The 24,652-nt window shown below is 44.9% G+C and overlaps 1 protein-coding gene across 3 annotated transcripts in view; it reads left to right on the top strand.

Annotated features, from left to right (window-relative positions):
• The window catches only part of LOC125444634 (zinc finger matrin-type protein 1-like), a 38,181-nt gene extending 14,343 nt beyond the window's left edge, over positions 1 to 23,838 (top strand). Inside the window, exons 3-10 of one of the 3 annotated variants that reach the window (XM_048517153.1) lie at positions 185 to 289; positions 5,414 to 5,582; positions 6,039 to 6,305; positions 7,269 to 7,368; positions 9,858 to 9,910; positions 14,385 to 14,448; positions 14,536 to 14,673; positions 14,811 to 14,990. In XM_048517153.1, the coding sequence (XP_048373110.1) occupies positions 185 to 289; positions 5,414 to 5,582; positions 6,039 to 6,305; positions 7,269 to 7,368; positions 9,858 to 9,910; positions 14,385 to 14,448; positions 14,536 to 14,673; positions 14,811 to 14,817 (903 nt within the window). In that variant the 3' untranslated portion in view covers positions 14,818 to 14,990. Of the gene's footprint in view, positions 1 to 184; positions 290 to 5,413; positions 5,583 to 6,038; positions 6,306 to 7,268; positions 7,369 to 9,857; positions 9,911 to 14,384; positions 14,449 to 14,535; positions 14,674 to 14,810; positions 14,991 to 22,449 lie in introns of those variants that run through there. The other 2 variants (XM_048517152.1, XM_048517151.1) reach the window with 2 other exon arrangements.
• Positions 23,839 to 24,652: the final 814 nt, after the last annotated feature.

Here is a 24,652-nt window from a genome sequence, read left to right as displayed (position 1 = left end):
GCAGAGTTCCAGAGGCAGCCATCTGAAGGCTGGTTTCCTTGCCAGAATGCATCACTAGAAACGTATTTTTTCATTTTTATTTTATTTTTGTGACATCGAACATGATGAAGAGTTTTGGTTACAATAAGCTGCCAAGTAGAAGCCAAATGCATCCTAATACAATGCTAATACCTGTATTTTCCAGGGGAAAAAGCATGCTCAGAAAGTTCGACTTTATTTGCAAATGCACAGTGAACAAGAGGAGGGACAAGAACCTGGAAAGCAGAAGAAACAATATGTGAATTTCCAGGTGATGTTGCCCTTTCACACTAAAAAATAGTACTATAGTTGAATATTATGTATTTGTTAGATTTATTGACTGCTCTCCTCCATCAAACGGGTTCAGAGCGGTTCACAGATATATATACAAACAATAAAAACAAGTGCACACATCTTATGGAGTCCTTCCTCATACTTAGGAACCAGTGAGGGAGGGAACTAAGAAACCGAAACCAAGTAAAAGTAAAAGAAAAAAGAAAAAAGAGAAGGGAAGGAGGAGAACTAGGTGAATATGACACCATTTCTGCCCTCAATCATAGGCCTGGCAGAACATTTCTGTCTTGCAGGCCCTGCGGTACTGAGATAAATCTCACAGGCTCCAGGTATCACTGGACAGCAGGCTGGTGCCCGGGCCAAGAAAGTCCTGGCTTTGGTCAAGGACAGCTAGACTGATTTCAGGCCAGGGACCACCTATAAGTTGTTACTAGCTGAGTGTAATGCTCACCAGAGGATATATTGGGAGAGGCAATCTCACAACTACGAGGGTCCCAGACCATTTATGGTTTGAAAGATTCGTACCAGAACCTTGAAACTGGTTCAGTACTCCACCTGGCCCCATGGAACACCAGCTGAACGTGGGCTGTCCACAGTGTCCCCATGAGGACCCAGGCAGCTGCATTCTGAACTAGCTGAAGTTTTCACATCTGTCTCAAGGGTAGCCCTGCGTAGATTGAGTTACAGAAGTTTGATCTGGAGGTCTATCTGAAGTTGTTACTAGCTGAGCTCAGTGCTGTCCTGGGGATATATTGGGAGAGGCAGTCTCACAGGCACAACTGGGCAAGAGAGGCGCATATAGATGTTAAATAATATCAGAGAGAGGATTGGCTTTGTGGAACTCCACACACCAAAGGGTTTTGTGGTGACATCCCCTCTGCTAATGCTACCTTCTGTCCCCGGCCCTGAAGAGATGGCCACTGTTGTTGACGTTACTGCCATCTTGTTTTAAGTATGCAAATAGTTTTACTTTATTATTTATTGTAATGAATTTATAGTGGGATACAAAATTAATAAACTAACTGTAAGGCTGTCCCACAAATCCCAGAATTGGCTAGGCAGGGGGTGAGTCCAGAGATCCAAGGGGCGGGCAGTTGGCTTCACAAATGTCAGAATCCTGTCAACATCGGCCCAGGAGAGACAGCTGAATTGGTCCAGTGTTGGACCTGAAGATGGCCAAAGGGCCACCAGGTCACTTACTGTATCGGGAAGGTCCTGGTGGAGCAACCAGATTTTGAATAAGCGTGCAAATGCCTCACAGCTAATGGACCAATTCATAATATTTGGGGAATGCTCTGAGAGGACAGTCAATGACTGAATCACCCAAAACAATTGTGCTTGGTGACAGCTAGCAGATGTGATAGGGGCTGCGTAAAAATTCCTTTTTAGAGGTCACCACCACCATCTCATAGGCTTTTAAAAGTGTCCTATAAGATGCTCTGCCCATTTTGTCATGAGTCTTCCAACAAACTTGCTCAAGTTGTCTAAGCTCCCATTTCTTCCTCCATAGCTCCAAGGTATACCTGGTTTGGATTGGGGGCAAACAGGCCCCCCTAATTGGTGTGTGGGACATGATACAATTGAGAGAGTCCTTGTGTCACCATAAAACCCACCACATCCATAGTCTGCATGGGCAGCCACATCACGTGAGTGTTGAAGTCCCACGGATTATCATCTAGGGCCGTGGTGGCGAACCTTTGGCACTCCAGATGTTATGGACTACAATTCCCATCAGCCCCTGCCAATTGGCCATGCTGGCAGGGGCTGATGGGAATTGTAGTCCATAACATCTGGAGTGCCAAAGGTTCGCCACCACTGACCTAGGGAACTCCAAGGCCCAGCCATACACTACCTCTAGCAGACTTTGCAGGGTATCAGCTGGTGCGTTAGGTGACCAGTTCATCAGCCAGTTAGCCAAACTCTCTTCAGTATCCCACACCAGGCCAACACAATCAATACTGGGATTTTGGGGAGGGGGTGCCCTGAATGAGAAAGACTCCAATTTAGTGCCCCCTCAGCCTTTTCTCTGTGACTGATGAAGGACCACGAAACCTGGGGAGCTAGTTCGTTCAAAGTTAACTGTTTTGCCTTCCCTCTCCCAGGTCTCGGCCACACACATCAGGTCCTCTTTATGCTTTTTGCTTTTAATAATAATAATAATAATAATAATAATAATAATAATAATAATAATAATAATAATAATAATAATAATAATAATAATAATAGTTTGGATTTATATCCTGCCTTTCTCTCTTGTAAGGAGACTCACAGGAGCTTACAAACTCCTTTTCCTTCCTCATAAGAACGAGCCTGCTGGATCAGACCAGAGTCCATCTAGTCCAGCACTCTGCTACTCGCAGTGGCCCACCAGGTGCCTTTGGGAGCTCACACGCAGGAGGTGAAAGCAATGGCCTTCTGCTGCTCCTGCTCCCAAGCACCTGGTCTGCTCAGGCATTTGCAATCTCAGATCAATGAGGATCAAGATTGGTAGCCAAAGATTGACTTCTCCTCCATAAATCTATCCAAGCACCTTTTAAAGCTATCCAGGTTAGCGGCCATCACCACCTCCTGTGGCAACATATTCCAAACACCAATCACGCATTGTGTGAAGAAGTGTTTCCTTTTATTAGTCCTAATCCTTCCCCCCAGCATTTTCAATGTATGCCCCCTGGTTTTAGTATTGTGAGAAAGAGAGAAAAATATCTCTCTGTCAACATTTTCTACCCCATGCATAATGTTATAGACTTCAATCCTATCCCCCCTCAGCCGTCTCCTCTCCAAACTAAAGAGTTCCAAATGCTGCAGCCTCTCCTCATAAGGAAGGTGCTCCAATCCTTCAATCATCCTTGTTGCCCTTCTCTGCACTTTTTCTATCTCTTCGATACCCTTTTTGAGATGTGGCGACCAGAACTGAACACAGTACTCCAAGTGCGGTCGCACCACTTCTTTATATAAGGGCATGACAATCTTTGCAGTTTTATTATCAATTCATTTCCTAATTATCCCCAGCATAGAGTTTGCCTTTTTCACAGCTGCCATGCATTCCCATGGAACTATCAACTCTCCTCACAACAGACATTTTGTGAGGAAAGTGGGGTTGAAAGTGTTCTGAAAGAGCTGTGACTAGCCCAAGGTTACCCAGCAGGATTCATGTATAGGAACAGGGAAACAAATCCAGTTCACCAGATCAGAGTTTGCCGCTCATGTGGAGAAGTGGGGAATCATAACAACAGAACAAATCACTATAGGCAAAATGCATCAGGCAGTAAAACACTTAATCTTAACTGTGTCAGAAATGACTGCATATTCTAAAGGTAGACTCACAGAGTCCAATAAATATTTCAATAAATATAGAAATAAATAATCCAATAAATATTATTATGTTAAAAACCCCAATCCTGATGAACTTAAGTATGGGAATTACATAAATAAATGAATAATTGTGATCATCAACAGTTCATGGAACAGGAATTTCAGATACATTAAGCCTATTTTGTAGGTAAATCAAATTCACTCCTTTTTCAACACTACCAAGAACTGTAATCAACAAAGTCCCTAGAAAATAGAGTCAACCACATGAGGAGAAATTGTAGAGAATCTGCAGAAAAAATATTGTTGAGAAGTGCTCTTTGCTGTCAATCTGTCTTCCGGATGCAAAACTTCTCTGCCTGGAATCACAATTTATGCTCTCTGGAGCCAAAAAAAAAAATCCAAGTTCCAATAAATATGTTCTCTCTTTTGGGCAGCCGAGCTTGTAAATTACATTGCACAGGAGGGAATTTGATTTCCCAGCGAAACAGGCTGAATGTATTCAGAATTCCTGTTCAATATCCATGAACTGTTGATGATCACAATTATTCAGTTATTTATGTAACACCCATACCTAAGTTCAGGATTGGGTTTTTTGGTATAATATTAATTGGATTATTTCTATATTTATTGGAATATTTATTGGATGATTACCACTCTGTGAGTCTGCCTTTAGAATATGCAGTTTTTTTGGCGCAGTTAAGAACATAAGAACATAAGAACAAGCCAGCTGGATCAGACCAAAGTCCATCTAGTCCAGCTCTCTGCTACTCGCAGTGGCCCACCAGGTGCCTTTGGGAGCTCACATGTAGGATGTGAACGCAATGGCCTTCTGCGGCTGTTGCTCCCGATCACCTGGTCTGTTAAGGCATTTGCAATCTCAGATCAAGGAGGATCAAGATTGGTAGCCATAAATCGACTTCTCCTCCATAAATCTGTCCAAGCCCCTTTTAAAGCTATCCAGGTTAGTGGCCATCACCACCTCCTGTGGCAGCATATTCCAAACACCAATCACACGAAGTGTTTCCTTTTATTAGTCCTAATTCTTCCCCCCAGCATTTTCAATGAATGCCCCCTGGTTCTAGTATTGTGAGAAAGAGAGAAAAATTTCTCTCTGTCAACATTTTCTACCCCATGCATAATGTTATAGACTTCAATCATATCCCCCCTCAGCCGCCTCCTCTCCAAACTAAAGAGTCTCAAACGCTGCAGCCTCTCCTCATAGGGAAGGTGCTCCAGTCCCTCAATCATCCTTGTTGCCCTTCTCTGCACTTTTTCTATCTCCTCAATATCCTTTTTGAGATGCGGCGACCAGAACTGGACACAGATTAGGTTTTTTACTGTCTGATGCATTTTGTCTTTGGCTTAGTACTTCCTGTTTATTTTCAATTATAGTTCACTTTATCATTATTTGTAGCCTTGAGTATAGTAGTGTTTTGTTCCGTTGGTTTGGACTTTACTACTGTATTCTGTTGTTGGTGTTACAGAGTGGGAAATCAAGCCCTGTTTTCCAGATTAGAGTCCACCACTCTTAACCACCGCCCCTCGCTGACTCTCTTAAGAAGTATTTTCATGGCTTTTTATGTTCAGACTGCACTCCACCCTGCACAGCAGAGGAGCCATAACTTTTTACCAAATATTCCATTCATCTCTGAGTTTTCTTCTCAAACCTCTTTCTTCTCCCCCTCTTCTTATTTGAGAGACTATCAAGGAAGCAAGGGAACAGCCCACCAATTAAACTCCACATGACTAAACAATTTTTCATTTTAACGCTTTTGTATTTTGGTTTCAGACAGATCCAAATGTTGACAAAAACAAATACTGCAGGCTCTGCAACATGATATTCACGTCTCCTATTGTTGCTGAGTCACACTACCTGGGAAAAATCCATGCCAAGAAACTGAAGCAGCTCTCAGCACAACAGGATCAGCACTCTGCACACAGCACTCAGCCGGAACTTGGTAAGGACCCAGTGCTTTATACGTCCTCGATTCAGCCTGTAATTTGTTGTCCCTGTTTTGGATCAAGGCAGTGAAACAGCATCCTTGTATTCCGTGGATTATTGAGGTTCACAGATTGGTTAGTTGAGTGAACTCCTTCTCACACTCCTTTACACATTCTTTTATCCTCATCCTCTGGGCATTTAATAATTGGAGGGACCAGGGATTAGAGTTGTTTACCAGCCTCCCATTAGGACCTTGACTTTTGACCCTATTCAGATTGATTACTAAAGATAATTGTCAAAGGCAGAGCTGCAGGCATGTGAAACGGGAGAGTATTCTGACTTTGATCTTTCTTTGTGAGATTGCAAAGCTACAAGGAGTACATTTTCTGCTATTCTGTGTCTTTTTATTTCATCTGCTGTTTCAGTGATACAAGGAACTTTTCTTGATTGTCTTCTCTCTGGTTTGTTTCAGGTCTGTCTTTAACTTCAGCTGTGCTGGAGATTTGTCATGAGAAGACTTCACAGGATACTGATGCTAAAGACTTGTCTTTCTCCTCTAGTGTTCCTTTCAACTTAGATAATCCAGAGAAGTACTGCAAGCTTTGCTTGGCACCCTTCAATAATCCACTCATGGCCCGCCAGCACTATGTTGGCAAGAAGCACAAACGAAATGAAGCACGTCAGAAACTGATGGCTGAGATAGGACCTGAGGGTATTCCTGGGGAATCCAAAGCCAGTGGTAAGTGAGCTACTTTGGAGCTCTTTCCTCCACATTGTTGCAGCTAAACTTGGTGAGATACACATATTCATGTGATGTCATGGTTGCACTGGTCTGCATGTTTGACTTCTCTACATATTTGAAGGAATTCCTTGCACTTATAAAACAAGCACTTTTTGGGTGTTTTTATGTTACACAAAGGGGCTTACAAACTCCTTTTCCTTCTTCCCCTCACAACAAACACCCTGTGAGGTTGGTTGGGCTGAGAGAGCTCCAAAGAACTGTGACTAGCCCAAGGTCACCCAGCTGGCTTGTGTGGGAGTACACAGGCTAATCTGAATTCCCCAGATAAGCCTCCACAGCTCGTGGCAGAGCAGGGAATCAAACCCAGTTTTCCAGATTAGAGTTCACCTGCTCTTAACCACTATGCCAGACTGGCTCTGTAGTCATTCCAGCAACATGAATCTCCTGATTGTGTATTTCAGCACTCATTATCCTGTACTCTTTTAACGTTCTCAGAAATAATTAACCTTCCAGCGGCTGTTTTTATTTATTTAAAAAAAATTATGCTACCATGGTAAATGGGTGGTCAGGATGTGTTACAAATAATGAAAAGCATAATCATAGTAATGTTAATAGCAAAAAAGCAACAACAATAAAATAAGACAAGAACCAATAAACCAGAAAAGAGTTAAACACAAGAATTTTTTAAAATATAGAAATATCCCCCTGAAAATGAAAATCATTCTAATAAAATTCAAAGCATTGTTTAAAAGCTGGAAACAGTTAATCAATTTGAATATTTAAAAAGTATTTACCAAATGCATGTGGAGAGAAAATGCTTATGCAAAGTGCATATTTACTGTTGTTATTGTTTTTGCATTTCTTGAACATGCCTTTTTTGTTCTGTAATATTTTAAAATGAACACCATTTTGTCTTGGAGGAGAGATACTTTCATATCTGTTTGTTCTTTGTTCTTCTAGCAGTTGGGGCTGGCAACTATATTTGCCCCATATGTAGCATCAGTCTTACATCCTTAGAAATGTACCAGTCTCACATGAAAGGAAATAAGCATCATATGAAGTAAGTATTTTTCCAGTTTTTAACTTCTGGTTCTAAAGTTACACTTGCAGCTTGCGGTATGGATGTGGAGTCCTGAGATCTACTGTTAAATCCATTTTGATTTTGTTAGTTTTTCCAGGTTACAACTTGAGTTTTAAATGTTCTTGCTACAGGAGTGATTGTAGGGTTCCCTTCCTATACCGGGTTTGTTACAAAACATGGCAAGTGGATGAGTCTCTAACAAGAATCATCTGTTTGGATTGCAATATGTTTGCAGGTTGCAAGTGAGATGCTCAAGCTTTGGGAAGATGTGTATTTTTCAGGTATTCAGGGTGAAATAAACAAAGGTTCTGTGGACATTACTCGTTTGTGGTGTCTATGCATCACACTGATGGGCTTTGCACTTGCTCAGAATAACGGCGTAGAAAAGGTGTGAAGATCTCCCCTTCAGAAACACCCCTTCTGACTGTGCATGTGTCAAGACACAGAGGTTGCACTACCCTGCTCAGTTTCCTGTTATTTGCTATATGAGCAAGTTTGCTTGGAGACTAATTTGAGGTTTCTATCTCTTTTCAGTTTTTATAATTTTTATTAGGTTAGTTTTCTTGTACGTTTGCTAACAGAGTTGTCCCCTGTCCAAAAGCCATCTTTAGCCTCTTCAAGACCCCCAGAGTCTTCTCAAATGATGTATCCTCTGAATTAAAAGTTTTGGAAATTAAGCAGGCATCAGAGTCATCTCCAACATTTGTGATGTCAGATCCCCAACCATTATCTTCCTCTGAAGACTTGCATAATTTCAGACAAAGGGGTGAAATGATTAAAGTCTTCAAATCTAGGTCACCAGATAGCCTTCACTAGGTCATGATCAGATCATGATCTGTGTGTCCATGCTCCTATTGAGCTTTCTGTTTTCCCTATCATACTGGGGGTTGAAAAGAAATATGAATCCAACCATCTACCACTATCCCAGGTCAAGGTAGCCTGAAGGTAGCACATGTAAAATTCAACCTGAAGGTTATGACTTCCTTTTGTCCCAACCTAGCCTAAACTCACTTATCATAGAGGGTTGGTGAAGGTTGCCGAGTCATCACACTGCCCCTATCAACATAGAAGGCAGAAAGTTGAATGAGACTGGTAGAATGGTCTAGACCCCCAGACCCATCACCTTCCTGTCTGCCAGCTATATGGTCAGTATGACTCTGGGCATCAGCACATTCTGAGAGATGAGTGGTTTCCAATCCTGGACCATCTATTTGAGAGTGCAAAGCTTGTGGCACTGGTCTTCAAGGAGGAGCCGGTCCTGCTCGCAAAGCAGCTAATTTTTGTGTCTAAGCATGTTGGTAAATAGAGGTCCAAATGTCTTCCCACTGCTGTTAGATGTTACACTTGTGTTATGTTTCTGCTCTCTGAGATATGAAGCCAGGGTGAGGACAGACAATTTGCCTTTTCAAGGCAAAGTTTTATTTAGCGCCGAGGGAGATGACATACTGGTGATTCCAGAAATCTGGATCAGCAACACACTTCACAGGCATCTCTTCAGTTGCCAAATGTCAAAAACAGCATCCGTGATCCCCGGCTTCGAAATCATCAGAGCAGTCATGTTCATCTTCAGATCTTATTGCAAACATCCTGATGCAAGTCTCTCTATTTGAACACATCACCATTGACTGCTCAGTTGATCTTGGACTTGAGGCAGCTCTGTGAGGCTTTTTTGCGGTGCGTGTGTCTTTATTACCATCTTTCAGACATGGATCATCTCAAACCTCCTGATAAGGCTGGGATATAGGATCATTCTTGATGTGTGTTAAAATTTCAAATCAGTTTTAACTAGCAGTGTTTCAATATTGCTGGCGGCAAGTGGAAGAGCTGCATAGCTTGTCTGCCTGTTCTGCCTGGCTAATTTCATGTGCGGTTGATGTGGATTTCAAATACTTTGCCATGGCCATTCCCTTCACAACCACCCCATCTGTTTGCCTAGCACACCTGACAGGAAAAAAATATCAATTTACAAAAGAAGTTATTGTCCTTTTGCCTTCATCCTGTAGGGATGCATTGTTTTGCTTTTAAAAAAATTATTTCAAAAACAAAAAAATGGGGGGAATAAATAATTTTTTTTAAGAAGAAAAGATATATGTGGAGACAAATAGCAGTGGTGGCAGATCTGGGCATATGTTTATATCAATCATTTCCAAATATATAAAAACAAGTGTATATGCAATTGCTGTCCAGATGCCATGCATTCAAATATTGGTAGTGTTCTAAGGTCTTCATTTCATTGATTTACCAGAAATGTATTTATTTATTTATTTATTTATTTATTTATTTATTTATTTATTTATTTAAATTTTTATACCGCCCCATCCCCAGGCTTTTATCTTTCCAGTGTTGTAGTTGGAGTCTTGTAGCTGTAAGGGCATTTTCATTGTTAGATGGGCAGATGGTTTAGAAGTACATAAGCATACTCAATAATGAATGATACAAAATTGATTTGTATAATAACTTATTTCCAGAAAAACCGAACAACTGGAACATGTCCAAAGCATATGTTTAAGGGACGCATACTGTGAGTTACAATGCCAGCATTTAGACACTTTACTCAGTCCTTTGTTGAGTAGTCACTGTGGTGTCCAGTGTATCCTAAACCTTATTTTTTTGCTGGGGTGCATTATGGGGGAAGCGGCATGACTTATTTTCTGTTCCAGCCTTGTCTATTTTGTCTCCCTGCCTGACTCTGAAATCCAAGCAGATTCATGTTTGTTAAGTTTACTGATTTTACACATTCTTGCACGGGAAAATGGTAGTTATGTCGCAGTCAGCTCTGAGCATGTAGCAACTCAAGAAACAACACCGAGCCATAGAAATGACAAACATTTTAACCGATTGATTTTAAGTGGTGCATGGACACATGTAATCTAGTCAAGCCAGAAAATTGCGAGCGCGCATCAGCACAGTCTGTTCAGCCAGCCACCATGCTGAATAATATCACTGCATAGCTGTTGAACTTGTCCAAATGCTGTTTGTTTTGAATTGTGAGCAAATTGTCAAGTCTGAGGTGTTCAACTCAGCAACAGCGACAACAGCAACAGATACCGGCATAGTACACAAAGGAAATTCAAACGTTGATTGCATCTTTTGTAAAGTTGATAACATCCCTAAACTTGGATTCTAGAAAAGGTTGCAGGATTTCTTCTCAGTCCTTACTCATGTTAATATCTGAAAGCAGAAAACAAAAGAGTTTCTTAAGAGTTTGCGTGGCTTTTTTGCAGTTCCTTGTGCAAGAAATGCCCTTTCTGGACATTCTAAAAGAAAGGTAGTATTACCCAAGGTGGAGACACAGTCTCTCAATATTGTGGGAAAAATTAACGTAGAGCAGGCTGCTTATTAATGTTGCAAGAGGCTTGGGCCCTTTCCGCACGGGCGGAATACGGCACCCTGGGGACGGCAAAAACGCCGTCCCCAGGGAGCCGTTCGCACAGGGGGTGCAGCTGCTTCGCAGCAAGGTTTTTGAAAAACGGCGGCTTGGAGCCGCTGCCGTGCGAACTGCAGTGGCTCCATGGCGCCTTCCCTCCCCCCATGTCTGGGCGACCTACCTGTCCTGCGGCCCTCCGGCACGTCCGGAGCGGTCGCGCAGGGCAGGGGGCGTGTCCCCTGGCCTCAGCGACGTGCCGGAGGGCCGCAGGACAGGTAGGTCAGCCTGACGACGGCGCAGCTCTGCACCGTCGTCCCGGGAGGTTCTGGGACCGTTCATGCGAACGGTCCCAGAGGGGTCGGGTCGGCGTCATCTACGCAGACCCGACCCCTTCCGCTGCCGTGCGGAAACGGCCTTGGTAAGGAATCTTTAGTACCAGTGTATATGAAGATCAACTCTCAGAAGAAAATCCACAGAGAGGAATAGGATGCAGATTTGACAGTCTTTATTGTAGGGATAAGGGGTTCACAAGCATTTGATTCAATTCAGCAAACATGCATGGATAGAGTTCCTAAGATATAGGTAGGTTGGGAAATAGATTTGGAATAGAAAAAGGGTATGGGATATATGGGTAATATGACCTGCTCATGAAGTGGAGAAGATCCAGGCTTCAGAGCCAAACAGCCAGCATCTAGTTCCACGTGGGAGGGGTGCAACGCGTTGGGCACAGTAACAAAGATGGAAAGGTGTCAGTGGCACTGGGCAAAAGGGTTTTTTGGAGGGTTGGGTATTTATAGGGTGGAGGACCACCTCTGAGGGTGTCAGACCAACCCTTGGGGGATGTCAGGACAGTCTCTGGGAGGTGTCTGAGTGCACTGTTTGAGAAACAGTTAAGTCAGGTGGTCAAAAGAAGTTAGTTACAGAAGGGAGTATCTGGGCTAAGATAATCAGGAGAGGCAATGACATCAGGAATCTTCTTGTGACTGAAAATGAGTATTCATTCAGCAGGGCTGTTGTATCATGTTGAGAACGCATTCTTCCTTTGCTGTGGAGCTGAAAATGTGCTGATATGACAAACAGGCTGAGAGCATGAGAACCAGAAAAACAATTTTTGTAGGTAGACCTGGCTATTGCCAGAGAATGGGCTCCCCATCTCTGCAATGCCAACATCACCCTTTTAGGCTGGCAAGTGGGCAGGGATACCTAAGAAGCACCCCCGCCTCTATGCCAGTGTGGTGTGGTAACAGTAGTTGCTACTCTTGCCCCTCCTCTTATAGGGAGATTTTTGCCTTCTGTCTCTACAGACCTAAAGGAGTGGGATGAATGCCTAACTATTCACCTAGCTGCCTCAATGGCAGATTCTGCACAGGCCATATACAGTGGTGTGTGGCCGGTAAAAATGTCGTTGTGGGGGAGGACTTCGCACAGCTGCCGCTGCTGGTGTGAAGCTGCAATGGCCTTTCCCCCCCACAATGGTGTTTTTGTGACTCGCTAAATGAGTGAGTCTTATTAAAAACAACGGCGTCCATCCGGTGCCAAGCAAACAGTTCCGGGTGGAAGGTGCCGTTTTTCGGGCACCACTTTTCCCTCAAACTTACCTCCTTTTCCCTACGTAGCTCTGTGGGGACAAGAGGACACATCTCCTGCCCTCCAACCCCCGGGGTGTTGCCAGGGCCACGGGGGCATGTCCCCTCATTACGACGGGGCTACGCAGGGAAAAGGAGGTAAGTTTTTTTTTAAGTGGTGCAAAGTGTGCGAAGGGCCTCAGGGCTGCATTGGTGTCATGTACACCGGTGCCCCACCACTCCCTGGGCCCGTGTGGAATCTGCCCAATAGAAGCAGTTGGGATTTCTGAATTAGGACTTTAGAACACAGCTATTTCCAGAAGGCAAAGTTTGTTTCCCCTTGAATGGAGTTGACTTCTGGTTGATCTACCTATATGAAGAGTGGAGTAAATTCTTGTATTCATTGGTCGATTCCCCACTCACGATTAGATACGCGCTTGTCACACAAAATATCCAGGTTTTCAACAGAACTCCCCAGCCTCATACCAGTGTGCTGAAAACCGCGATTCTACCCCTGCTCTCTGTCACTCCCACAACCAAGCTAGCTGGCATCTTTTCGTAGAACCTGGAAGAAAAGTAGACCTTTTGAAAAACAACACTAACAAGGAGTAGTGGGGAAGCTCTGGGGTGATTCCGGATTCTACTCAATTCACCCGCCTCTGTAGTAGTAAGCGTTTCAAGTGGAGCTTCCTATCCAATCAGGAAGCACATCGCGCGCAGCCCATTTAAAAAAATTTCCCAGTTCCGAGATTTATGTCGATTTGCGGCAACATGGAATAGTTTTGAGACAAGACTTAAGTTGCGTTTCCCCCAACCTTAAAACAGTGGTGTCTCTGTGGCACCATTGATTGAGCGCTCAGCTAATGGCCAATAGGTTGGTGGTTTGAGCCCAGCCAGGGGCAAGGAAGCTGTTTTTATTTTATTTCATTTTATTTTAGCCCCTGAAACTGCTTCTTGAGAAAAAAGTTCTAGTCCCTTTGTGCGCCCATTACACTCTCATGGTTTCAAAGCATAAATGCTCACCTTTGGGACACTTTTTAACTTCTTTCGTAGCTGAGGGGAGGGGGTGGGGGAGTATGTTTGTGTCTACCTTGCATTCACTTAAAAATGTTCCCGCGCATGCTCGCAGAGACGTGGATCCGTTCCCACATAGGGTCGTTTCTGCGCATGCTCACAGAGACGTGGATCCGTCCTTTTGAAAATTAAAAAAAATCCTCCCCAGCACAACGCAGCAGCCAATCAGGAGAGCCCCTGAACGGATTGCACGTTTGATCCACCGACAGTGGGGACTCCTGCGTGCCTGCTGCATTTCTGGGGAGAAGGGAGCATAGGCTGGGGTGGGGTCGATGAAACCGTGTTCAAAAGGTTCAAAAGGAATCTACCCAAATTGGTTCGTATCTAGTTTCGTTTTTCAAGTGGGGAATCGACCATTGGCAAAAGTTCAGCAAACACACTTTCTGCGGTGGTTCCCTTTGAGTGAGACTCTAGCAGCTGCTATTGAACTGCAGCATCTCACCCTGTGATACCCAAGTCAGCTATGACTGCAATATCAGATCTCCTCCCTTTAATGCCAGAGATGCTTCTCATAGGTTTTCAGAGCCTACTAGCAGAACTCAAAAGATCAGGGGCAGTGTTGGTTCTTATTGCACTTTCTGATATATAGAACCAAAAAAGGTGAAGTGACAACCATAATGACTCTTCCTCTGCAGCTCCAATTTCAATCCTGTTCTGTTTCAGCACAAGCTTTGTGTCACTTTTTTCTCAGCTGGACCAAGCTCCTTTTCTTCCAACTTTACAACCAGTCCTGGACCACTCCCATAGTAGTTGCACATGTCATGGCAGATATTAGAACTGTATCCAGTGTAAAAGTCGTTGCCCCTCTCAGAGGGAGAAATAGCTGATGCTACCCATTCCTGCACCATGTAGTGGGAAGTACCCTTCTTTGTTGTTTTCACATAGTCCTGCTCTTCCTCATTTGTGAACAGAGTGATGCTGGTAGTCGTGACCACTGGGATGAGTAACAGTGTTATTCTCCCTATCTCCCTTTCTTACTTTTCTCTCAGGTTCCTCTTGGCAGGCTGACAAACTTTGGACCAAACATGAAATTTATGAATCTGAATGGGACAGGTACTGCTATGAAAATTTAATACCTAGATCCATAAGAAGTGTATTACCATTCCAGACAACTATGCTCACCGCTATCATTCATTTTAGCCACCCGGGCATTCACATCATTGATAACTATTCCTTGGGAGATGCCTCTACAGTATCACCATCAACCCCAGCTTCAGTGCTTTCATCCTCCACCCCCTTGATTCATCACTCCTTATGTATATACAACTTCAGAAAAAGGTATGCACAGTCCTACCTGTTGTAACTCTCTGCCCTGTGGGTTCCTCAGTCCCAAAGTGCAGGGATGGAAGTGCCTGCCAACGGGTTGGTTGCACCTGAACAAGATCTGACTGAGTTTGTTTCACTTCTTCTCACAGATATTGAACACTTGGACATGCCCAGAAGACCTTGGGACTGTAGCCTAAAGATGGATAGAAGAACTGGCAGAGATAGAGAAGCCTGCCCTTCTCCCATTTCTGTTAAATTTCTCTTTGATATAAAAGCTGCTTTGTGTCACCATTGAGGAGGAAAGCAGTCTATAAATAAAGTGTCTTCAGGTGTCCCCTCTACCTATGATATCACATGCCATAGCACTGATACCTGCCATAGAGAAATTAGCTGTCTTTGTACCTCTGCCTGCTACAATTCCAATTTTAAACGTACCATCCCCCATTCTTTCTTGTACTTGAATATGTGAATTCAAGTGGCTGGCCTCCACACGGGCCAGGGCCTTTACGGCTCTGGCCCCGGCCTGGTGGAACGCTCTCCCCCCAGCTGTCCGGGCCCTGCGGGACCTTGGCAAGTTCCGCAGGGCCTGTAAGACGGAGCTGTTCCGCCGGGCCTTTGGAGGAACCGGCCGCTGATGGTGCCCCCCCTCCTTTGGCCCTTGACATCTGGGCCATCTGTCATCCAACGAGACTCACCATTCCTCCCTTTTGGGGGGAGGGAACTCTAAAACTAGAATGCTGGACGCCACTCATATTCTCATTTTACTGAGATTTATTGTACAATTATTAGAATTAATTCTTATGGTTTTTATCGCTACTTTTAAATGTTTTAACTATCTTATACTTCTATATGTTGTACACCGCCTGGAGCCCTTCGGGGATGGGGCGGTATAAAAGCCTAAGAAATAAATAAATAAATAAATTATTGAGGCATCGCAGGGTAAGGGAATTCCCCACCCTCCTCTGCACCTGCTCGCAAGGAGACCTGGAAGTGTTGCAGTGTGAGAATGAAATTCTTTAGCAGCACTTACCTTTTGAATGTCCTGCTATAAAGTCAGTCTGTCAGGCCACCAGTTCTTTGGGTGGGGAAGAGCATACTGCCCCAATACTCTAAACCAGGGGTGGCCAACCTATGGCACTCCAGATGTTCATGGACTGCAATTCCCATCAGCCTCTGCCAGCATGGGCAATTGGGAATTGTAGTCCATGAACATCTGGAGTGCCATAGGTTGGCCCTCCCTGCCCTAAACAGAGGGATATCACCTTGCCAAGCAGCAGCTTAATACCTGTTGCCAGGTATCGTGCTAGCCACAGCAGCAAAACAGGGACAGAAGCAAAAGCTCTATGAAGGACTGCTGAGCTCTGTTCAGGCTGTATCTGAGGGGAGACCCTTGCCATCACGAGGAGCAGTGGCATGTGGGAGGAGCTTCAGCATACTGTCTCTTCGTCATTCAAACATCCCACCCAGCCCAATGTAACACAGTGGCCTCACTGCTATTTTTCATATCATCCCCAGGAGGATCAGTGCTGATTCTAGATGATGTGCTATCACACTTCTGGGGAAATCAGGTTAAATCCTCCCATGGGAGTTCATCTCCTCCTATCATTTCCATCTTTGCACCAACAGTGATGCTTGGGAGTCCAGCACTACATGCTACATCCTATAATACTCTCAAATATGCAGACACATTCTGCTTGACTTAGAGGCCTGTAGTCCCCGCATTAACAGTAACAAATTTGTATTTGTCTGCCAATAATGACATTAGTTTACCCTGATCTGGCCTTCCATTAAATCAAAATAAAATGGATCTGAGGAGTCTTTCATGTTCTGATACATACCTGGGGCACTGGAGTATCGCATGAGCTAGATCTTCTGTCTTCCTCTTTCATTATAAGGAATCTCATTGTACTGGCCTTCTAATACTTCTAATGGCGCCAAATATGTCTGAGTAAAATGCTTTTTCAAGGTCAAAGTTAATTAGATCAGTAAAATAAGGTGGGAGATTCTAGGAAGGAAAGTGCTTACATATGTGCCTAAAGAAGAGCCATTGTCTTCTTGAACTCAACTTAACGTTCTTTGTTTTATTACAAGTTCAGTTGCATTGTGGCCAAGACTTTTCAAACAGTCTTCAGAGCATCCCAGTTCAGCAACTGAACTCCATATAAAGCTTTGCTATGATTTAGCGTTCATGTCTCCACCTGACAGTGCTAAAAAACTGGAAGATTCACAAAGGATTGCTTTTATTTAGTCAGTTCTTAATCCCTGCTTGCAGAGATAGGTCCAGTCTAGTCAAAGGGAGGAGCTCCCAATTGACAGGCAAATTTATTCTGGACCACTTCTAATGGGTGCTAATAGAGAGGGGGTGTGTGCGCGCTCTTAAGATCAGCAGAGTGTGACTCTTTCACAATAATGTACACCACATTGATGTGGCTAAAATGAGTGCAGAAGAGCTGTCCTGTGTCCCCTACGGTCCTCCTGATGCTGAGAAACAAATCTAAAGGCCCTTTCCGAAAGACTAAATATTTTGTAGCAGCACTCGGAATAAATACATAAGAAGACTGAACTTGACTTTGTGGTTGATGAAGGAGTCCCCCATTGTTCCACAGGGAGTGAGAGAGGGACCAGTTTGCCTAAATGTTAGGGTATCATTAAAACTAGCTAAATAGCTGCTCTCCCCACCCCCATCCATTGGTTGTCTAGGCAGCAAACCCAAAGACTCCATTTAAAAAGAGTCTGCCATGAACCTACACCATTTGGTTTTTTGGGAAGGTGCAGTGAATTATATTCCCCCCCCCCCCCCCCCCCCCCCAACCATTTAGGTTTTTTTCCTGAGACAAACAGAAAAAAATAGTAAAAGTCAAATTTTAAAAAGCCTTGAGCTGTATGAGGAAGATGAAGGCTGGCTAGTAATCCTATGATCCAGCCTTGCTCATGAAAGCTGAATGAAAAGCAGGCCTAGCAGCAGCAGGTATTTGGAGACACCCCCTCTTCTTCCAAGGCCTAAGCCTGCCAGAGGGTTTAATGGGTTCTGCTGGATTTGCAGCTTAGCTGTTGGAAGAAGCAAACACTGCTTCTCCAAGTTACTGTCTCTGCAGCACCCCCCCCCCCCCCCCCCTCAGACCAAATTCCATAAACATCTCTAGCTTGAGCAAGCTTAGAAGATGAAAATAGGCCCTGCTGCACAACTGGCAGCCAACGAAAACCAACCATCCTCATGAGGTGAGTATGATACAGCCGCTGAGCCCTGCTCTTAAGGCCAACCTCTGCAATCTCTGAGATAGCAAGGGGTTTAATGTGCAATTTAGTTAATTTAATCGCAAATGATATTTAGCTGTATTGAAAAGGCCAGGAAAAGATGTTAACCTGGCTGGCCATCCGGGAAAGCCCAGCGGACTAGCTCTGCCTTACAGGCCCTGCGGAAACTTCTCAAGTCCCACAGGGTCCTGTTCTCAGGAGCATATTCCACTGGGTAGGGGCCAGGACCAAAAAGACCCTGGCTCTTGTCGAGGCCAGCCGGATAGATTTCAGGCCAGGGATTTCCAGAAGGTTCCCCTCCGAAGAACAGAGGGACCTACTTGGGCCATATGAGGAGAGATGGTCTCTAAGGTATGCGGGTCCAAGACCTCTCACAGCCTTAAAGGTCAAAACCAATACCTTGAAGATAACTCGGTACTCGATAGGCAACCAATGGAGATGGAATAGGACGGGTGTTGCATGGTCCCTACTCAAGGCTCCAATCAGGAGCCTTGCGGCCGCATGCTAAACAAGTTTCAATTTCCGGATTAGGTTCAAGGGTAGGCCCGCGTAAAGCAGTTACAGTAATCTAATCTGAAGGAGACTGTTGCTTGGATCACTGTGGCCAAATCAGAACGGGAGAGATGGGGAGCCAACTGTCGTGCCTGGTGACAATGATAAAATGCAGTCTGGGCTGTTTTGGTGACCTGGGCCTCCAGGGAAACCCTGGAGTCCAGGATCACCCCCCAGGCTGGTCACGGACGAGGCCAGATGTAAGGCATCGCTAAAGTTGGCCAGCATCTCCCCGTCACCTACCCAGAGGACCTCCATCTTTGCTGGATTCAGTTTCAACCTGCCAGTTCTTAACCAGCCAGCCAAGGGAAAACTAACTTTTCCCTATCATTACGTCTCATGCAGTCAAATAGATTATTGTCCAAAATGCTGTTCTGTTTTCATGGCGTTCTTTCCCCACCCAGACTACCTTGCCTCAGCTTTTCCTCCTCTTTCTGTATTTTGCCATATCTTGACTTTTTCTCTGGCTATTTGTTCAGTCTAATAAACGTGGGAGGGGGGTTAGTTAGAAAAAGTTGCTTGCGGCTGCAGTCCCCCAGGGCAAGAAGAAGAATCAGGCAGCCACTTGGTGGTCACAGTAACAAAGAAAGGAATCACAACTCTGTTTTGTTGTGCCCCTCCCAGTTCTCTGATTAACTGCCCTAGTTCCAGTTGTGGAGATCAATCTCTTGCAAGATTTAACTTTCAATAGAGGATCTACCCATTTTTCCCCTTTTACCTGGCCCTTCCAAGGAAATCAAAGTTCTCCCCTTTTCCATTTTATCAACACAAAAAAACCATTTGACATAGGCTAAACTGACCGAGAGTGATTGACTAATAGTCACTCATGCCAGCGGGCATGTGAAGTTAGCAGGGGCATATCTTGGATGGGGCAAACCAGGGCATTTGTCCTAGGTGCCACGTGCCTAGGGGGTGCCCTGACTGCCCTTTCCATGCCCCCCTGCCTTGTTGCTGAGTTTTCTGTTCCCCCTTGGGGCCAGCAAAGGAGCCACCCCCCTTCCCAGCAGACTCACTGCATGATTTTCTGCTTCTTCCAGTGCCGCCCAGCATACAGCAGTGGCGGGAGGGGGGCGCTGCCAGCCTCTGGCACTACTGCTTTGGCCCTGCATGGGTGGCCAGGCACCCTGCACCCCCTGGACACTGCTGTGGGTGGTGGCAGGGCTGAGGTGCCCAACTGGCTGTGCCTCTGCCAATGGAGTTGATCCCGCTGGGTGCTGTGCTAATGTCCAGTTCTGACCAGCAGTCTACTGCTCCAACTGTCACAGCCACTCTGCTGCTGGACAGAGACTACCCTCAGCCCTGCCCTGCCTCATCCTAGCCCACCCAGAGCAAGGCATGTGGCTGGGCACCCTCTTGCGGTGGCCTGTCTGGGCTGCCTTCACCTTCCCCACATCCAGCCAAGCCCCTGTGTGCCAAACCACAGGGGAGCCGTTCCGTCTTACAAGCCCTCTGCTTCCTTCCTCTCCTTTCTCACCTCCAGCCATTTATTTGTTTCTACCGCCCACACACACACTCCTTTCTTCACCTCCCTGTCCCCTGCTCAGTTTTATGTTTTTCCTGCTTCAGTTATCCTCTCTCTTCTCCCCCACCTCCATTTTTCCCTACAACCATTTATTGATTTGCGCTCCCCCCCCCCTCTTTTTGGAATGATTTGTTTAATGTCTGATTCCTCTTCCCCCCTGTTCCTCCTGAGTTATTTTTCCTCCTCCTCCTCTCTCCTGTACCTTCTTCTGTGCCCCCTCCCCATTTTATTGCAACATACAGCAAGTGGGTCCTTCCAAAGTTCATCCCCCCATCCACCTTTAAGTCACTGGTTGAGGGAGGTTGCGCATGGCCCATAATTGTGTTGGCAGGGTGGTCCAGACATCCTCTGTGCATCATTTTGCACCAAAGAATCAGGCAGCTTAATAAAAAGGCCAGAGAGAGCAAGCGTCTCCACCTGTCCTGGGCAGGGTCTAGAGAAACTTGGGATTGGGGGTTAGTCAAGGGGGGGGGGGGGGGGGGAGTTTTAAACTCTACAATTACATTGGAGTCCAGCAACACCTTAGGAGATCCAGGGAGTATGCACTTTCAAGAGTCAAAGCAACCTTAGCACCCATGAAGATAGTTCTAGATGGTAGCTGTGTTGGTCTGTAGTAGGAAGGCTAGAGTAGCACCTTATCCAAATACCATGTCATGAGAAGTCTACTGGATTCAAAGGTTTTGCCTATGGGGTTGGGGCGCAGAAATTGCCACACCCCCTGAGGTTGTGTTTTCTATAAGTATGCCCCTGGAACGTGAACCATCCACACGTATTACAAATCTGTCTTTCTAGCCTGGGGTCCCAAACACCCGTATTTCGGGTTCCTGTGAAACTTTTCAGAAAGTGGGTGGGGCTTGTTACTGGTTACTCTCATTTGAATGAACAGGCAACCGTTGATGACTTACAGAAGTGGTCGCAGCTACTGGAGGATTGGGAGGAGGGCACCTGGACTTCTTAAAATTCTATTTCCCCTTCTCTATCCATTCCTTATGCTTTCTTTCCCCCCCACCCATTCTTTCTCAAACCTTCCTTCTTTTAATTCCTCTCCCCTTTCTCCCAGACATCTCTTCATTTCCTTTTATTTATCTTCTTTTCCTCGAGAAACAAGCTTTTATAGGTTTTTAAACAGCCCCCTCCCTCCATACATGGCTTGTTATAGGAAGCCTCAGAGAAATGTAAAGAACATGAATGCTACTAAATAGGCTGTTCCTACCAATATCTGCCAGTCAGAGCTATTCTGGCCTTGCTAGACAAATGCCATAAGGTGGCTTCGCATTTACATTTTGGGCTGAAATGAGGCAGGGAGAGGGGGCTAAAACGACCAAGTGGAGTTTGTGACCTGACCGGCCCCTGTCAGATGCTTCTTTTGCAAAGCAGAGAGGAAGCGTCATTCTCCTCTCACAGTCTGGGTTGCGCATGAATGGAGATGAGTCCCATTCCGCCCTTCTCCAAGCTTGCTATCCTCCCAGGGGCTGGAATGTGCTTTCAGTGAAATACGCATAACTCTAGGCTTGACAGAGCAATGGCTTGGTTCTGAAGAGAGGCAGGGAGGTATTTAAGTGGGTGGAAACCTCTCAAAATTATTATTGGTCTTCAGACAACAGAAATCAGTTCCTCAGGAGAAAGTAACCGCCTTGCAAGGTAGATTCTACGGCATTATTGCCTTCTGCGGTCCCTCCCCAAACTCCAGTCCCCCTGGGCTGGCAACCATAGAGCTCCTGGGATTGGCTCCACCTTCTACAGCAGCCATTTTGCAGTGCCACTCACCACTCCCTCACAAAATGCCTAAGCTGCCCAAAGGCTCTCCAATGTTGTAACCATTGTCTAACTCTGGCTGTGGGACAGGGAACGCACCGCCAGGCCCTCCTGCGCTGAGGACTTGCTGATAGCTTTTTGGGGTGGAAAAGTTTAAAAACTAAGTGATTTTGAATTTCTGAACAATGAATTATGCACTCCTGCTTCTCACATTGGGCGCTGCAGTTTCAATGCCTTTTTTGCGTTTCTTGCCGGGAAAGTTGCTTTTCAGCTCAACGGTGTTCCAAAGAGCTGACTTCCACCATCTCCTGGGAAGATGTTTTGGGGTGAACGCTCATTTACTCCCTGGCACTCAACCTCATGGGCATTGTGTAGTTGACCCTAGCTTGGTAGAATTGCACCAAACGGTACCACAGCAACCTGAAAACAGAATCTGACATTGCTTGTGTAATTGAGTTCCTGGATATTACTTAAGGTCTTAGGCTTGTTCTGTAAAGGTAAAATGCACATTTCTCAGTTGGCTGAGGCTGCAGTCCTAAAAAATTCAACACTTTTAAAATTCAAGAAGTATGCTCAGATATCAGTTTGTCACAGTTTGTCATTGGTCATGTTTGATCATATCATTGGTCACAATTGGTTCATATATTTTGTTGTTTTTTAATCCACTCTCTTCATACTTTTTCTTTTATTTTGTGTTCTTGTAGAGAAGCCATGATTGACAGTCTGATGAAGAAGGCCAAGAAAACATATCATTCCTTCCAGGATGAACTGACAGATTACATTAACGTGCAAAAAGCAAGAGGATTGGAGCCGAAAACTAATTTTAGAAAGTCAGAGGAAGAGTTCCAAAGGGAAGAGTTTGAAGCCTTAGACTGTCAGGAGGAGACCGCTGGATTTGACCAAGATCCATTTTCCCATGGCATGTATGAACTAGGTCAGCATTCCATTTTTGCTGACGAAGCATATGCTCCTCCATACATTGTTGAAAAGAGATTGCCATGCCGGTCACCAGCTCTTGAGAATCCACTAAAACTAGACAATATAGAACGTTGTTTAGAAAAGCAAGTGTCTCAGTTGACTGTTTGCAAACGCAATGCTAATGACTGGTCATCTGACGAGAGAGTCACGTTTTTTGACAGGAGCCTCAGCTATTCCAGGGAAAGTCAGAAGACAAAGAAAAACAAGAAAGAATATGCTGGAGATAGAGAAGAGATCCCTTCTCAGCACCTTCAAAAGCCCAAAAGGAAATGGTACCATAAAGAGGAAACATACTTGAAAAAGGGCAGTGAGAAGCAAAAGCAGAGACAAGATGCTGCAGTTTCCACTGAGTGGAAATCAAAGCATGGCAAAGGCAAGAGAAATAAAGGTGTTTTTTCTGAAAAGGAGAGTAAAAAACACAAGAAGGCAAGAAAGGAGGCCAAAGTCGGTGGACCAATAGATGAGGAGATACTGTGGAATGAGTCAGTTCTAGGATTCTGACTTGTGTTCATTTATAACCTGAACTAAGGTTTAAAAAAAAAACAACCAGTAGTTTACACTGCTGCTCTTAGTATGCCATAAAGCACATTGCAGAGTTAGCATTTCACCATTCAAAAATGTGTACAGTGCAATATCTCTAACAACTGAAAGCTTTAAAAGTACTGTGAAGGGTTGAGCCTTTTCTAGTTCTTGTTTACTGTTGTCTTCTCATTCCGTCTGACAATGACAAATAGGATATATGTAAAAATTAAGGTGTTCAAATAGACCTACACAGAGTGTGAAACACTAACTCTTGTTTCAGCATCTCTCTGCAGCTTTGACTGGTTAAGTGGAGATCTCTCCCTGCTGAAAGAAGCGGGTGACCTCTCGGAGAGGCAGCGTATGCAGCCACATTTGAGACTCTGCAGTAGTGGCCACTCAGCCTTGTTTTGTTCTTACAGCCATATGTTTCAAGGCAGAAATCATCTGGTGAAGGAAATTTTTATTTCTTTGATTTTGGGGAAATTGAAAATCATCTTTAATTTTATGCTCTACTGTTCCCTTTGGACAGTTTTCTACCATTGTTTTCTAAGTGTTTCCAGGTATGTATAGTAAACAACTGTATTGGAACATAATTTCACCTTTGGTTTTATTTAAATATTTCTATCTCACCTTTTCCACCGTATATTCAAGGCCACGTACAAAATAAGGTGTAGGTAACACATGAGAAACTTTCTACAACTTAAGATATCAGTAGCCAAGTCTCTGATTTTCCACAGACATAATCTGCTGCCCTGGCTCTTATCCATCAAAGGTCTATGGCCCTTTCCCCACTTACCTTAAGCCCCACGCTACTCTCTTCAAGTAGCGCGGGGTACAGCTGCACTCCCCACTTCAGGGGCGGTGAGAACGCAGCCGCCCCAACACTGCCTCTCTCGCGCCCCCTCAGCGCATGTAATTCCTGGCGCCTTTTGATGACGTGGGGAAGCTGGGGCGCGCACCAGGAATTGCGCACAGCAACCCTCCGACAGAGGTGAGTGGGGAAAGGGCCTATCAGAAAAGCCTGCAGAACTGGGGTACGGGAAAGATCCTTTTTCAGCACAGCATTCCAGAGGGCTGGAGCCACTGCTGTAGAAGGTTCTGACAGGGCCACAGGTGGGGCTCTCCCCTTGGAAAAGCTGTGCAGCCTGAGAATGCTTTTGCTTTTGGGGATGACCATTAGGGGAGAGGGTGCTTAGCAGAGGATATAGACTGCTGCTTTGTAGGTGAATGCTATTGGCAAAAAACCCAGTTGGAATGTACCAGTTCATATCCCAATGCATTAAACCTGATTTCTGCAACCCTGATTCTGGTTACTGGGAGGAGGTTGGCAGACATGACATCTTGCTGAATCAACCACAGTTCTGACAACCCTCCTTGCACAGCTGCTATGACTGACGAAGGGGATTT

The sequence above is a fragment of the Sphaerodactylus townsendi genome, linkage group LG15, assembly GCF_021028975.2.
Source record: "Sphaerodactylus townsendi isolate TG3544 linkage group LG15, MPM_Stown_v2.3, whole genome shotgun sequence".
Lineage (NCBI taxonomy): Eukaryota > Metazoa > Chordata > Lepidosauria > Squamata > Sphaerodactylidae > Sphaerodactylus > Sphaerodactylus townsendi.
The sequence above is the reverse complement of the archived record's forward strand: the minus strand, read 5'-3'. Positions and strand labels throughout refer to the sequence as shown.